General features: G+C 31.7%; 1 protein-coding gene across 1 annotated transcript in view; it reads right to left on the bottom strand.

Moving 5' to 3' along the window:
• Positions 1 to 13,141, bottom strand: part of elmo3 (engulfment and cell motility 3) — a 33,757-nt gene extending 20,616 nt beyond the window's left edge. The window contains exons 1-2 of the mRNA XM_073831860.1: positions 12,975 to 13,141; positions 3,749 to 3,850 (exon numbers count right to left, since the gene is read on the bottom strand). Coding sequence (XP_073687961.1) covers positions 3,749 to 3,826 — 78 coding nt within the window. The 5' untranslated portion in view covers positions 3,827 to 3,850; positions 12,975 to 13,141. The remainder of the gene's footprint in view (positions 1 to 3,748; positions 3,851 to 12,974) is intronic.
• Positions 13,142 to 15,451: the final 2,310 nt, after the last annotated feature.

The raw sequence follows: 15,451 nt of genomic DNA, 5'->3' as shown, positions 1-15,451 counted from the left end.
ATAATGAACGACTATACATTGAACTTAAATTAAAATGAAAAAAATAAAATTAAATAAATATGGGCCAATTCAAAATATATATATAATAGTATATATATATATATATATATATATATATATATATATATATATATATATATATATATATATATATATATATATATTAGTGGTGGGCCGTTATCGGCGTTAACGATAAACTCTTATCGTGCGATAAAAAAAATATCGCCGTTAATCTATTCTCATATTTGGGTTGGGAGCTGGGTCTAAACTACGCAAGCTATGATGACTTTCACCTTGATAGTTTAACGCGGATGTATACCGAATATGGTCACGCGTTAAAGTCTCCTCCGCCAAAACACAGACAGGATCGCGTCGTCCTCCATTCATGAAAACCGAATCTATTATAGCGCCAAATGCCACGTAAATTCGTCGTTTTTTGGATTCATAAATCTAATGTTGGTCAGTCACTTAATTCAAATCGCGATATGGACTAGTGTATGTGAAAACTGAAATGCAAAAAGACCGTTTTAATATGAATCTGAAATGTTCCGTTTGCCTAGCTGTATGTATGCATGGCGGAGACGAGCTTTTACTACACGCATACTGAAACACACGTGACGCTCCCGGTAATTTTTGGCTTTTTTTTTATTTCACATGAACAGATAAACTTAATCTCCCAAACTGCTGTGAGTGTCACTTTTACCGTTTCATTTGAGAAAACTAGCATCATATCATACTGTATGACACAGAAACGGCACGGCAACCTGTCAAAATAAAAGTACGGTGTAACATGTAATGGGCTGGGTAGGTGTTGACGTTAAAAAAAAACACAATCTAATAGGTAGAAAAAATAATTTCATTGTTAGTTAGTTAGTAAACACAAGTACATCTAATTGAACATAATTTATTTTCATCAACAAATTATCATAGAACAGCTTTATGAGCTTTATGATCCATTCTCAAAGACTTTTAGTCATTATTTGGGTAGCACACATATTCTGAATGCCTTCAGCAGAATTCAAATTAGCCATTTTAATCTAGATTAATCTAGATTAATTCCAAGATTTAATCTAGATTAATCTAGATTAAAAAAATTAATCTATGCCCACCCCTAATATATATATATATATATATATATATATATATATATATATATATATATATATAAAAACATGTAAACAAAAAGGCTTATTAAAAAGTACAAATTCTTGAAAACAAAATACTATTAGCATAATGATTTATTATTATTTTCTAGGGAAAGAAAAAAAATCACTATTTATTCAAATCACTATTTAAGTTACAAAAAAACAGGAAATGATATTGGGACGATGATGTGTGGGTGAATAAGTCTTAAAATAAAAAACAAAACAAGTGACAAAACAGGAAGGGAAAAGCTTCTCCCAAGTCAACATCTGAAATATCTCATAATTTGTGGCAGCTCCTGCGGCTCACCGATCAGAAATTTTGGTGTTCCGCGGTAAACCAGTCGGTGGCCTATAATTAGTGGTGAACGGGCTGGCAGCGAGTGGAAGCGTTTGGGACGGTGAGGAAGTGCAGAAGGGAAGGTCATCGGGGGTTTGAGGTTCTTTCTGACTAATCCTTAAGTACCAATCAGAGTCACACAGCAGGTTCATTCATATTTCAACCTAGTTATCTCATGGTTTAGAAAACGCAAAAGAGAGCTTCTTTGACATTGGCGGGTCTTTAAGACAATAACACATTCTGTTAGGACGTCCCAAACAAACCCTTTTGTTGAGCGGGGAGATGCCCATATGAGCATATTCAAAACAACAGAGAATGAACTAATTGGTTATGATTTGTAAGAAGCAGAAAGTCTTTGATTATAAAGTCAGAATCACAATTTACAAAAAGAAAATTACTAATGTGTTATAAGAAAATGCTTCTTTTTAAATATATAATTAATAATTTGAATTATATAAGTAAGTTTACTAAATAAAGTAGTTATTTTGTTTTAAAATGAGAGAAATTATCTGAAAGAACTTTAAAACTAAATCCTAAAATCAAACTGATAAAATTTGAGTGACTGAGCTGGCAAAATAGTGAAAGACCATTTGATGATGCAAATAAAAATTACAATTAAATATGATTGAATGATAGTTTCTAATTAAGTGCCATGCCATCTACCACAGCTATATCCATGGCAAGAAATTAGAAAAAAAAATTAAAAAGTAAGAGAAACAAAAGAAAGAAAGAAAGAAAGAAAGAAGAAAGAAAGAATAAAAAGTCAAGAAAGAAAGTTAAGAAAGAATAAAAAGTCAAGAAAGAAAGTTAAGGAAGAATAAAAAGTCAAGAAAGAAAGTTAAGAAAGAAGAGTCAAGACAGAAAGAAAGTCAAGAAAGACAAAAAAGAAAGAAAAGTTAAGAAAGAAAGAACAGCCAGGAAAGAAAGAAGTCAAAAAAACAGGAAAGAAAGACAATGAAAAAGAACAGTCAAGAAGAAAGAAAGAAAGAAAGAAAGAAAGAAGTCAAGACAAAAAAGAAAGTCAAGAAAGAACAGTCAAAAAAGAAAAAAAAGAAAGAACGAAATAAAGAACAGTCAAGAAAGAACAGCCAAGAAAGAAAGAAGAGGAAAGAAATAACAGTCAAGAAAGAGAAAAGAAAGAACAGTCAATACACAGTCAAGATGGAAAGAAAGAAATGTCAATAAAGACAAAAAGAAAAAGAAAGAACAGTCAAGAAAGAAAGGAAAGTCAAGAAAGGTCAAGGACAAAAAGAAAGAAAAAGAACAGTCAAAAAAAGAAAAGAAAGAACAGTCAAAAAAGAAAACGAAATAAAGAACAGTCAAGAAAGAAAGAAAAGTCAAGAACAGTCAAGAAGGAAAGTCAAGAAAGGTCAAGGACAAAGGACTTACATTTTAGTCTAGGACTAGGCTTAAGTCATGTCTGTGAAACCGGGGGTAAATGTACAACTAAATCTAGTCTAAGTATTAAAACATTCAAGACTAACATCTTAATCCAAATAAAAGTGATAAATAAATAAATAAAAACTATAAAAAATACATAATACTGTATCACATATCATTATCTATTATATTTATTTTATTTCAGAAAATATTTATTAACATCCTAAATACAGGCTTTCTTCAGAACATAGTAATGCTCTTTTAAAGACACATATTTATATTTCTTTTACATATCTGTGTTTTTCGCAAGTTTATTATATAATTTCATTTAGTATTCATTACCAAGGATAGGTTGTTTAAGGACACAGATTATTACAGATCGAGTAGACCGATAATCAATAGTCTGAACCAATATATATGTCTGATGTAAAAATCAAAATCAATGTCAAAATGAAAAATAACAATAAATGCTAACAAGAAGCACTTTTAAATTATTTTATCAGCAAATCGGTTTTGAAAATGATACAGATAACCATAGAAATGCTGATACCAAAGAGAAAGTGATCCTCGTACACAAATGTATCATCTCTGATTTCATGTTTTACAGTGAAACTCAAACTTGCTCTTTACATTTTCCACATATTTTGCACTTGTAAGTAAAAATGCATAATCACACTTTCGCAAAACTCAAACCTAAAGTACTTAGACATAACTTCCTCATTTGCATAAATCCCTTCGTCTTTATGAAATTGATATCTGTGAACTTCAGTGTGATACTGAATGAACAGTGTTTTTATTCCTCAAATGCTGATTACCGACAAGTTTCGCTCTGTTGACTCATACTGGTCAACATCCCCTTTATAACAGGAAGTACACAACGGCTCACCTGGTCTAGTTGAATGAGCTGTGGGTATGCACCCGGCATCTGAATGGCAATCTTTACTATATCCTTTTGCTGCGGCATGTTGAGATATAAACGTCTACAGCCCTGAAAGAAAAAAGGAGGAGGAATCAGGAAATAAACTCTAAAAACAACTTACAAGTATTCAAACAATGAGTCCAACACATACTATGCAGGGTTTAACGGTACATACCTTTCATTTCAAAGTGTATGAGCAACTGTGCCAACCAAACACAAGTATACCGACATTTCAAAACATACTAAAATGCCACTGAGGTAATGAGTGTGGGCAAGCGCTAGGACATTAAATGTGTCACTAATTCTATTTCCAGCATGACTGTGTGTTAGGTTTACTGTCTTCCTCTTTTAAAAGAGAACTTGTGTGTCTCTTTCAGGTTGTGCTTTATGTTACAATAAGTCAGCATGCTGGGATTAATGGTGTAGTAAGTGCTTATTTTTTCACTTGTGACTAGGGATGCTCATTTCGGTTAATTTTCCTGACCGACAACCGCTGCTCGTTATCCGATCATTAACCGTTGACTGATAAAATTAGAATAATAAATTCGTTTAAAATAAAAATAGAATGCACGAGTATCTGTGATGATACATTAAAAATACAAACAAATGTTTTATTTTAACGTGCAAACAGCAGCATACAGAGCAACAACAAAAACTGCATTCATATACTCAAATTATCACGCATGAGCAGCGCTTCTGAGAACAGAGAAAATAAGAATGAATAAAAAAAAGAATATAAAAAGGCCTACACTAAATATGTATAAATTAAATAACTACCTAATTAAGATGACAAAACTAAAACACACTGAATCCTTCTATGCGCTTTGAAGAAAGGTACCGGTCTTGTTCTTCTCGTCGGACATAAAAACATATAGCGGACCAGCCTATACCTCAGTTTTTAACATGTGGACATGCTGTACAGATAGACTGGGACGCTGTCTGTTAACGCTTAGATCCGTGACAAAAACACTTCACAAAAATCCTTTCAATTTGCGGTTCGGGTCTTTTCATCCACTAGTCATATGTGGAGAAACGTGTTTTCACAGTGTTCAATAGCCAATCACAGACATTTCTGTTGATTACATTATAGCAATGGCCAATCAGAGGCGGCTATGTTACGATCCTCTCACCACTCAAAGTGCCGGTTTCAATTCTGCTGAATTCTATACCTCCACGAGCTCTCTCATAAAAACAAAGAAAGTGTAGACATGATGTAAATAAGAGATTCATTTACAGAGTAAAGGTTATTTTATTACTTTTTATTAACTTTGTGAGATTGCGATTAACTACAGTAATGTATGAGAGCTTTCCAGTGCTTGTAAGGGGAGCGCGCAGTTTTTAGACTATAATTAATTCAGAATTTGAATACATTTATTCATGGATTCACTCTCTGATAACCCAATATCGCCATTGCCATCATGTTGCATAGGCTACTTACACGAGTTACACAAACTAAGAGAAGTTAAAGCAGGTGCTTACTCAGCAAAATATGTCTTAACAGCCGCACTGCACGTGTCCACACGCTTCCGCGAGTAAACATTATTTTTTCTTTCACCATGCAGCAAACGTAAAAATTATAATATATTATTATTATATATATTTTTTAAACCGTTTAACTGATAGTAATAATCGGTTAAAATTCTTACTGACGGTTAACGGTTAAACGGTCAATATGAGCATCCCTACTTGTGACTATCAGCATTAAAGGGATAGTCTATTCAAGAATGAAAATTCTGTCATCATTTACCTAAACAGTTGCTGGTCTTCTTTGTCTCCCATTATTTGCTTTCCCATATTATGGGAGTCAATGGGGCCATCAACTGTTTGGTTACCAGCACTCAAAATATAATCTTTTGTGATGAATTCATTCAGGTTTAGAACAACTTGAGGGTGTGTAAATAATGACAGAATTTAAGGTTTTGGCTGAACCATCCCTTTAACTCTAGACCTAACACACTTCATTTTACACAACATCCTACACTAAAAAATATGGAAGCCGTTTCCACCACTGAATAAAAAATTTAAAAAGGTAATGGAGATTTTTTTTTTCCATCTCGCAATTCTGACTTTTTTTTATCAGAATGCGTGATACAAACTCACAATTCTGACTTTTTTCTCATAATTGCGAGATTTGCGATTCTGCAATTCTGACTTCTTAGAATTCTGAGTTTATAACTCGCAATTCTGAGTTTATATCTTGCAATTCTGACTTCATTTCTTAGAATTCTGAGTATATATCTTGCAATTCTGAATTTATAACTCGCAATTCTAAGTTTATAACTCGCAATTCTGACTTTATAACTCGCAATTCTAAGTTTATAACTCGCAATTCTGACTTTATAACTCGCAATTCTAAGTTTATAACTCGCAATTCTAAGTTTATAACTCGCAATTCTGACTTTATAACTCGAAATTCTGACTTTATAACTCGAAATTCTAAGTTTATAACTCGCAATTCTGACTTTATAACTAGCAATTCTGACTTTATAACTCGCAATTCTGACTTTATAACTCACAATTTGACTTTATAACTCGCAATTCTGACTTTATAACTCACAATTTGACTTTATAACTCGCAATTCTGACTTTATAACTCACAATTCTGACTTTATAACTCACAATTCTGACTTTATAACTCACAATTCTGACTTTATAACTCACAATTCTGACTTTATAACTCGCAATTCTAAGTTTATAACTCGCAATTCTGACTTTATAACTCGCAATTCTAAGTTTATAACTCGCAATTCTAAGTTTATAACTCGCAATTCTGACTTTATAACTCGAAATTCTAAGTTTATAACTCGCAATTCTGACTTTATAACTAGCAATTCTGACTTTATAACTCGCAATTCTGACTTTATAACTCACAATTCTGACTTTATAACTCGCAATTCTGACTTTATAACTCACAATTCTGACTTTATAACTCGCAATTCTGACTTTATAACTCACAATTCTGACTTTATAACTCACAATTCTGACTTTATAACTAGCAATTCTGACTTTATAACTCGCAATTCTGACTTTATAACTCACAATTCTGACTTTATAACTCGCAATTCTGACTTTATAACTCACAATTCTGACTTTATAACTCGCAATTCTGACTTTATAACTCACAATTCTGACTTTATAACTCGCAATTCTGACTTTATAACTAGCAATTCTGACTTTATAACTCGCAATTCTGACTTTATAACTCACAATTCTGACTTTATAACTCGCAATTCTGACTTTATAACTCACAATTCTGACTTTATAACTCACAATTCTGACTTTATAACTCGCAATTCTGACTTTATAACTCACAATTCTGACTTTATAACTCGCAATTCTAAGTTTATAACTCGCAATTCTGACTTTATAACTCGCAATTCTGAGTTTATAACTCGCAATTCTGACTTTATAACTCGCAATTCTGAGTTTATAACTCGCAATTCTGAGTTTATAACTCGCAATTCTAAGTTTATAACTCGCAATTCTGACTTTATAACTCACAATTCTGACTTTATAACTCACAATTCTGACTTTATAACTCACAATTCTGACTTTATAACTCGCAATTCTAAGTTTATAACTCGCAATTCTGACTTTATAACTCGCAATTCTAAGTTTATAACTCGCAATTCTGACTTTATAACTCGCAATTCTGAGTTTATAACTCGCAATTCTGAGTTTATATCTTGCAATTCTGACTTCATTTCTTAGAATTCTGAGTATATATCTCGTAATTCTGAATTTATAACTCGCAATTCTAAGTTTATAACTCGCAATTCTGACTTTATAACTCGCAATTCTAAGTTTATAACTCGCAATTCTGACTTTATAACTCGCAATTCTAAGTTTATAACTCGCAATTCTAAGTTTATAACTCGCAATTCTGACTTTATAACTCGCAATTCTAAGTTTATAACTCGCAATTCTGACTTTATAACTCGCAATTCTGACTTTATAACTCGCAATTCTGACTTTATAACTCGCAATTCTAAGTTTATAACTCGCAATTCTGACTTTATAACTCGCAATTCTAAGTTTATAACTCGCAATTCTGACTTTATAACTCGCAATTCTGACTTTATAACTCGCAATTCTGACTTTATAACTCGCAATTCTGACTTTATAACTCGCAATTCTGACTTTATATCTTGCAATTCTGACTTCATTTCTTAGAATTCTGAGTATATATCTTGCAATTCTGAATTTATAACTCGCAATTCTAAGTTTATAACTCTCAATTCTGACTTTATAACTCGCAATTCTAAGTTTATAACTCGCAATTCTGACTTTATAACTCGCAATTCTAAGTTTATAACTCGCAATTCTAAGTTTATAACTCGCAATTCTGACTTTATAACTCGCAATTCTAAGTTTATAACTCGCAATTCTGACTTTATAACTCGCAATTCTAAGTTTATAACTCGCAATTCTGACTTTATAACTCGCAATTCTAAGTTTATAACTCGCAATTCTGACTTTATAACTCGCAATTCTAAGTTTATAACTCGCAATTCTGACTTTATATCTCGCAATTCTAAGTTTATAACTCGCAATTCTGACTTTATAACTCGCAATTCTAAGTTTATAACTCGCAATTCTGACTTTATAACTCGCAATTCTGACTTTATAACTCGCAATTCTGACTTTATAACTCACAATTCTGACTTTATAACTCGCAATTCTGACTTTATAACTCACAATTCTGACTTTATAACTCGCAATTCTAAGTTTATAACTCGCAATTCTGACTTTATAACTCGCAATTCTAAGTTTATAACTCGCAATTCTGACTTTATAACTCGCAATTCTGACTTTATAACTCGCAATTCTGGCTTTATAACTCACAATTCTGACTTTATAACTCGCAATTCTAAGTTTATAACTCGCAATTCTAAGTTCATTTCATAGAAGTCTGAGTTTATATCTCGCAATTCTGACTTTATAACTCGCAATTCTGACTTTATAACTCGCAATTCTGACTTTATAACTCGCAATTCTGACTTTATAACTCGCAATTCTAAGTTTATAACTCACAATTCTACGTTTATAACTCGCAATTCTAAGTTTATAACTCGCAATTCTAAGTTCATTTCATAGAAGTCTGAGTTTATATCTCGCAATTCTGAATTTATAACTCGCAATTCTGACTTTATAACTCTCAATTCTGACTTTATAACTTGCAATTCTGACTTTATAACTCGCAATTTTGACTTTATAACTCGCAATTCTAAGTTTATAACTCACAATTCTAAGTTTATAACTCGCAATTCTAAGTTCATTTCATAGAAGTCTGAGTTTATATCTCACAATTCTGAATTTATAACTCGCAATTCTGACTTTATAACTCTCAATTCTGACTTTATAACTCGCAATTCTGACTTTATAACTCGCAATTCTAAGTTTATAACTCACAATTCTAAGTTTATAACTCGCAATTCTAAGTTTATAACTCGCAATTCTAAGTTCATTTCATAGAAGTCTGAGTTTATATCTCGCAATTCTGAATTTATAACTCGCAATTCTGACTTTATAACTCTCAATTCTGACTTTATAACTCGCAATTCTGACTTTATAACTCGCAATTCTAAGTTTATAACTCACAATTCTAAGTTTATAACTCGCAATTCTAAGTTTATAACTCGCAATTCTAAGTTCATTTCATAGAAGTCTGAGTTTATATCTCGCAATTCTGAATTTATAACTCGCAATTCTGACTTTATAACTCGCAATTCTGACTTTATAACTCGCAATTCTGACTTTATAACTCACAATTCTGATTTTATAACTCACAATTCTGACTTTATAACTCGCAATTCTAAGTTTATAACTCGCAATTCTAAGTTCATTTCATAGAAGTCTGAGTTTATATCTCGCAATTCTGAATTTATAACTCGCAATTCTGACTTTATAACTCTCAATTCTGAATTTATAACTCGCAATTCTGACTTTATAACTCGCAATTCTGACTTTATAACTCGCAATTCTAAGTTTATAACTCGCAATTCTAAGTTCATTTCATAGAAGTCTGAGTTTATATCTCGCAATTCTGAATTTATAACTCGCAATTCTGACTTTATAACTCTCAATTCTGACTTTATAACTCGCAATTCTGACTTTATAACTCGCAATTCTAAGTTTATAACTCGCAATTCTAAGTTTATAACTCGCAATTCTAAGTTCATTTCATAGAAGTCTGAGTTTATATCTCGCAATTCTGAATTTATAACTCGCAATTCTGACTTTATAACTCTCAATTCTGACTTTATAACTCGCAATTCTGACTTTATAACTCGCAATTCTAAGTTTAAAACTCACAATTCTAAGTTTATAACTCGCAATTCTAAGTTCATTTCATAGAAGTCTGAGTTTATATCTCGCAATTCTGACTTTATAACTCACAATTCTGACTTTTTCTATTTCTTTGACTATTTCTTAGAATTCTGTTTATATCTCGCAATTCTGAATTTATAACTTGCAGTTATGAGTTTGTATCTCGCAATTCTGACTTCATAACTCACAATTATATCTTGCAATTTCTCAGAATCCTGAGTTTATATCTTGCAATTCTGAGTTAATTTCTTAGAATTTTGAGTTTATATCTTTAAATTCTGACTTAATTTCTTAAAATTCTGAGTTTATATCTTGCAATTCTGACTTAATGTCTTAGAATTCTGAGTTTATATCTTGCAATTCTGACTTAATTTCTTAGAATTCTGTGTTTATATCTTGCAATTCTGACTTAATTTCTTAGAATTCTGTGTTTATATCTTGCAATTCTGACTTAAGTTCTCATAATTCTGAGTTTATATCTCGCAAGTCTGACTTTATAACCTGAAATTCTGAGTTTATATCCTGCAATTCTGACTTAGTTTCTCATAATTCTGAGTTTATATCTCACAATTCTGACTTTATAACTCGCAATTCTAAGTTTATATCTCGCAATTCAGACTTTATAACTCGCAATTCTAATTTTATATCTCGTAATTCTGAATTTATAAATCGCAATTGTGAGTTTACATCTTGCAATTCTGACTTAGTTTCTCATAATTCTGAGTTTATATCTCACAATTCTGACTTTATAACTTGCAATTCTGATTTAATTTCTCATAATTCTGAGTTTATATCTCACAATTTTGACTTTATAACTCGCAATTGTGACTTCATAACTTGCAATTGTGCGTTTATATCATGAAATTGAGGAAAAAAAAGAACTGCGAGTTCATATCTCAAAACTAAAAAAAAAAGTCAGAATTGCAAGATGTAAACTCCCAACTGCAAGAAAAAAAAGTCAGAACTGAGATTAAAAAGTCATAATTACCTTTTTAATTCTTCATTCAGTGGCAGAAAGAATAAAGAATGTTACAGTAATAAAAATTAAAAATTCTGTCATCATTTACATTATTTAACCATATGTCGTTCTAAACCTCTACTCTAAAATCTGCTAATCACATGAAGAAACAACTTTTTTAAAACTATACAAAAAATACAGTGCTGCTCATGAACATAGTTACCTTTCTCCTAAGTGTTAAACAAAACTCTCATTATCTTTAACGAATTTGACGTCAATAATAACCTTGCAAATTCTTCTTCCTCAAAAGCTCATAGTAGCTGCCCAGTGCATTGTAAACATGTAACTCAAAGGAACAGCCCAGACAAAAAATGAGCAATCATGCAATTCCAAACCTGACAGACTTTCTTTTTACTGTGTAATACAAAAACAATTTAACTTTGATCACAGAAATAAATAAATTTTAAAAAAACATTCAGATAGAAAGCAGTCATTTAATATAGTAAAACTATTTCACAAAAACAGATACTGTGAAGAATATATGTTTTTATTAGTCTGAAACAACAGCCCCTGGACAAACAATACTGACATAAAAGCTGAGAGAACATTGAGAAAAAGTCGGACAGGTTTGGAACAACATGAGGGTGAGAAATAATAACAGAATTTTAATTTAATGGAGAAGTATCTCTTTAAAGCCAGCTAATCAGAAAGCAGCGTGTGGTTTCGGTCATCTCTTCCTACTTTTGCATGCAATATGCATTAGATAGTCACTGAACTGACTGTGGGCGGCATGTAAGTGTGCCATCTGAGGCCAAAACTACCTCTATACGCACATGCACACGGTTACTTTATTAAGGAGCCTCTGCCGAACTGTTAAACAGACTCAAGTACTTCCATATGTGTCCTCAGAAGACTTCCCACTGGAAGAGTGAAAGCTGGTTTTTGAGTGACTTTGGATAATAAAATACACTAAATGGGCCCAAAACAACATTTCAACTAAAACTTCTATCACATCTCTCTGATTCATACCGATTATTCACAGAAACTAATCTTAACCACATGTTTGCAAAACTCCAAATATTAATGAGCTTTTTCAAGCTGATTAAATTATTTTTAAGACACAGTCTTCCATCTAAAGCTTTGGGAAAGAGTTGCTGACACAGACTGAATGTTTGCGTTTCCCAGACTCCATTCCCAGCATGCCTCAGCACGCTCAGAAAGAAGTTGTGACAGCACAGCCCTCCTGCCACTCTATTTTTTGGGTTGAGAAATGGCTAAAACAAGAAATAAACTGTCAAAACTAGTTACACCGACAAGTTTAGCATCCACTGGCTCCATTCCCAAATGATTCTTGCCCTTTGAACCCAGATACAGTCTCATTTCCAGTGGGAGTGAATAGAAATCAGACTGCCTGGAATTTCATCCGTGCCACATTCTGACAGACCAACAACCTACAAAGCAAACATCTCACAGTTTTCCTGCAAGGTTTAATTAGATTTCTCAATCAAAACCTCTTTTGGCAAATGCAAAAGTGCTAGGAAGATTATCAGTCACATGTTTGAAGATTTCATGTGCGTGGCTTTGCATTTTACCTACTCATAATTGACGTCAAGTAAAAAAAAGATTTAAAGGGAAACATTTGTGTTCAATTCAAAACTATTTGCATGTAAACCTGACAAAACATTTAGATTTAAACGATGTGGAACGCTGTTTCACTGCCTTCAAGCAGCCTACCAACAGAAGCAAACTCGCGTCTACTCACAACAATAGTTCAGTGTGTTTCCAATACAAAACGAATAGGTAAATGTAAACACGTACACGTTGAAATCTGTTTTGACTTGTTTAGCGTTAGAGAGAAGTAGCAGCCAAAGTCTTTCGAACAAAAGTTATTTTCTTTCGTCTTACCTGTTGGAAAGCAGGAAAGAAAAATCACACTCTGCGAGTTCGCGGAGCAGCGGAGCGAATAAACATTTGCGCTTTGTTCGCGCGAAACGGCGACAGTGATTTGATTCTTTTCGAACGATCGGCTGTTACATTTCGTTCAAAGTTTTCGGAGAGTTCTAATTGATCACATTCACAGTTCCGGGTTGAATAATGTCCCTCCCGCCCCCTGGAGGAGGGAGCGGAGACCCAACTCTCTCCAAAAGTTTATGGGAATTTTTTTTGAGGGACCAAGAGGGGAGACCCGAAACTTTACAGTAAACTTAACACTGCCCGAAACAAAACTAAACGCTACTTTTATAATCAGCGTAGCTGTTTACAGTGCAAGTTAGACATGCTATGTCGGTTTCCTACAGATTACATTGTTCATAAATAATTATATATCCGTCAGGGACCTAGGGCAGGCACCGACTTTTGTCCTCTGTAGAGGACATTACATTTTAGTGAATTTCTCTGAGACCACACATGCCACAGTTTTAAGTCTGGATGTTTTGTACAGAGCACATTTTTTTTACAATATCAAATGTTTGGAGGTTTGATCATAAACCTCTCCCTCTCTTAGGGAAATGTGATAATATTTTGTAATTATTAATTAAATATGACTCATTTTAAAATTGTTTGTTGTAAATAAACATTTCAGAAAAATGTTATGGTGGAATATGACTTTTTGTTATAATTTTGACATAATTTAATACATGTCTTCTGAGGAGGACACTAGGTTTAATCAAGCATTTTGGGGAGACGCAAGTCAATAAAATATGAACTATGAAATACAAAATAAAATATGAAATATAATGATATATTCTCATGAAAATGTTGCCAGGTTATTTAGTACACTTATTGTACTTATTACACTTCTTTTTTTATTATGGTTTGCCCCCAGAACACATTAACTTGCAAATTAGATGCAATGCATATACATTTTATGTACATATTGCAAAAAGTAAAATACAGTATATAAATCATTCTGTTATACCTTTCGTAACATAGCCTACACTACCAGTCAAAAGTTTTTTAATGTTTTTAAAGAAGTCTCTTCTGCTCACCAAACCTGCATTTTTTTATCCAGAGTACAGCAAAAACTGTCCAATTTTGAAATATTTTTACTATTTAAAACAACTGTTTTCTATTTGAATGTATTTTAAAATGTAATGTATTTCTGTGATTTCAAAGCTGAATTTTTAGCATCATGATCCTTAAGAAATCAATCTAATATTCTGATTTGCTGCTCAAAAAACATTTATTATTATTATTATTATTTTGAAATTATATTATCATGTTGAAAACAGCTGAGTAGATTTTTTAGGCTTCTTTGATGAATAGAAAATAGCATTTATACTAAATAGAAATCTTTTGTAATGTTACAAATGTCGTTATCATCACTTTGATTAATTAAAGGCATCCTTGCTAAATAAAGGATGCTAACTCCAAAAATATACTGACTTCAAGCTTTTGAATGGTATAGTGTATAATGTTACAAAAACTTTTTATTTCAGATAAATGGTGGTCTTTGGATCTTTCTATTCATCAGAGAATCCTGAAAAAAAGTACTCAACTCATTTAAATATTGATAATAATAATAATAATAATAAATGTTTCTTGAACAGCAAATCAGCATATATTAGAATGATTTATGAAGGATCATGTGACACTGAAGACTGGAGAAATTATGCTGAAAATTTAGCTTTGATCACAGGAATAAATTATATTTTAAAATATATTCAAGTAGAAAGCAGTTATTTTAAATAGTAAAAATATTTCAAAATTGTACTATTTTGCTGTACTTCAGATCAAATAAATGCAGGCTTGGTGAGCATTTAAATAAAAACATAACAAAAAAATCTAACTGTTCAAAAACATTTGATTGGGAGTGTAGTTGAGAATTATCTTTGTATAAAGTTTGGTCAAAAATGGCCTAAAATCTAAAAAAAAATATTGGTTAATGGAAACAAATAAAACATTGTTTTTGCATATACATGTCTTTTCCATGTTTCCTTTTTCCATTTTATTTTTTTGGAATAACTTAGTCCTGGTGTCCATTTGTTTCTTATTCATGACACTTTTTTTTATGATTCTCAGGATATGGGAAATATCTGAATCTGCTATTTTACATATTGTATTATTACTTCATTATTCATAAACAACTAGATCTGCAGATTTTATACTTCAAATTGAGTATTCAAAAATACTAAGAAATACAATTTTGGTGTTATTTTGAGTTGTTTCCTGTATCATAATTATATCCTTTATCATATAATGTAAGTTTATGTAGATGGTTAAATTTTTATTTACTTATTTCGTTTTTTTTTTTCTTGTTTGTAAATTACGCAACCTTTTTTGCAACAGTGTTTTCATGGAGTAATATCTTACACAACAACAGCATTTAAGAAATGATGCTAAATGGTTTGTTAACCATTTAATTGTTGAAAAACATGTCAAAA

This window comes from Garra rufa, chromosome 25 (genome assembly GCF_049309525.1).
Source record: "Garra rufa chromosome 25, GarRuf1.0, whole genome shotgun sequence".
Taxonomy (NCBI): Eukaryota; Metazoa; Chordata; class Actinopteri; order Cypriniformes; family Cyprinidae; genus Garra; species Garra rufa.
Note: the sequence above shows the minus strand (reverse complement) of the source record. Positions and strands in the feature narration are given on the sequence as shown.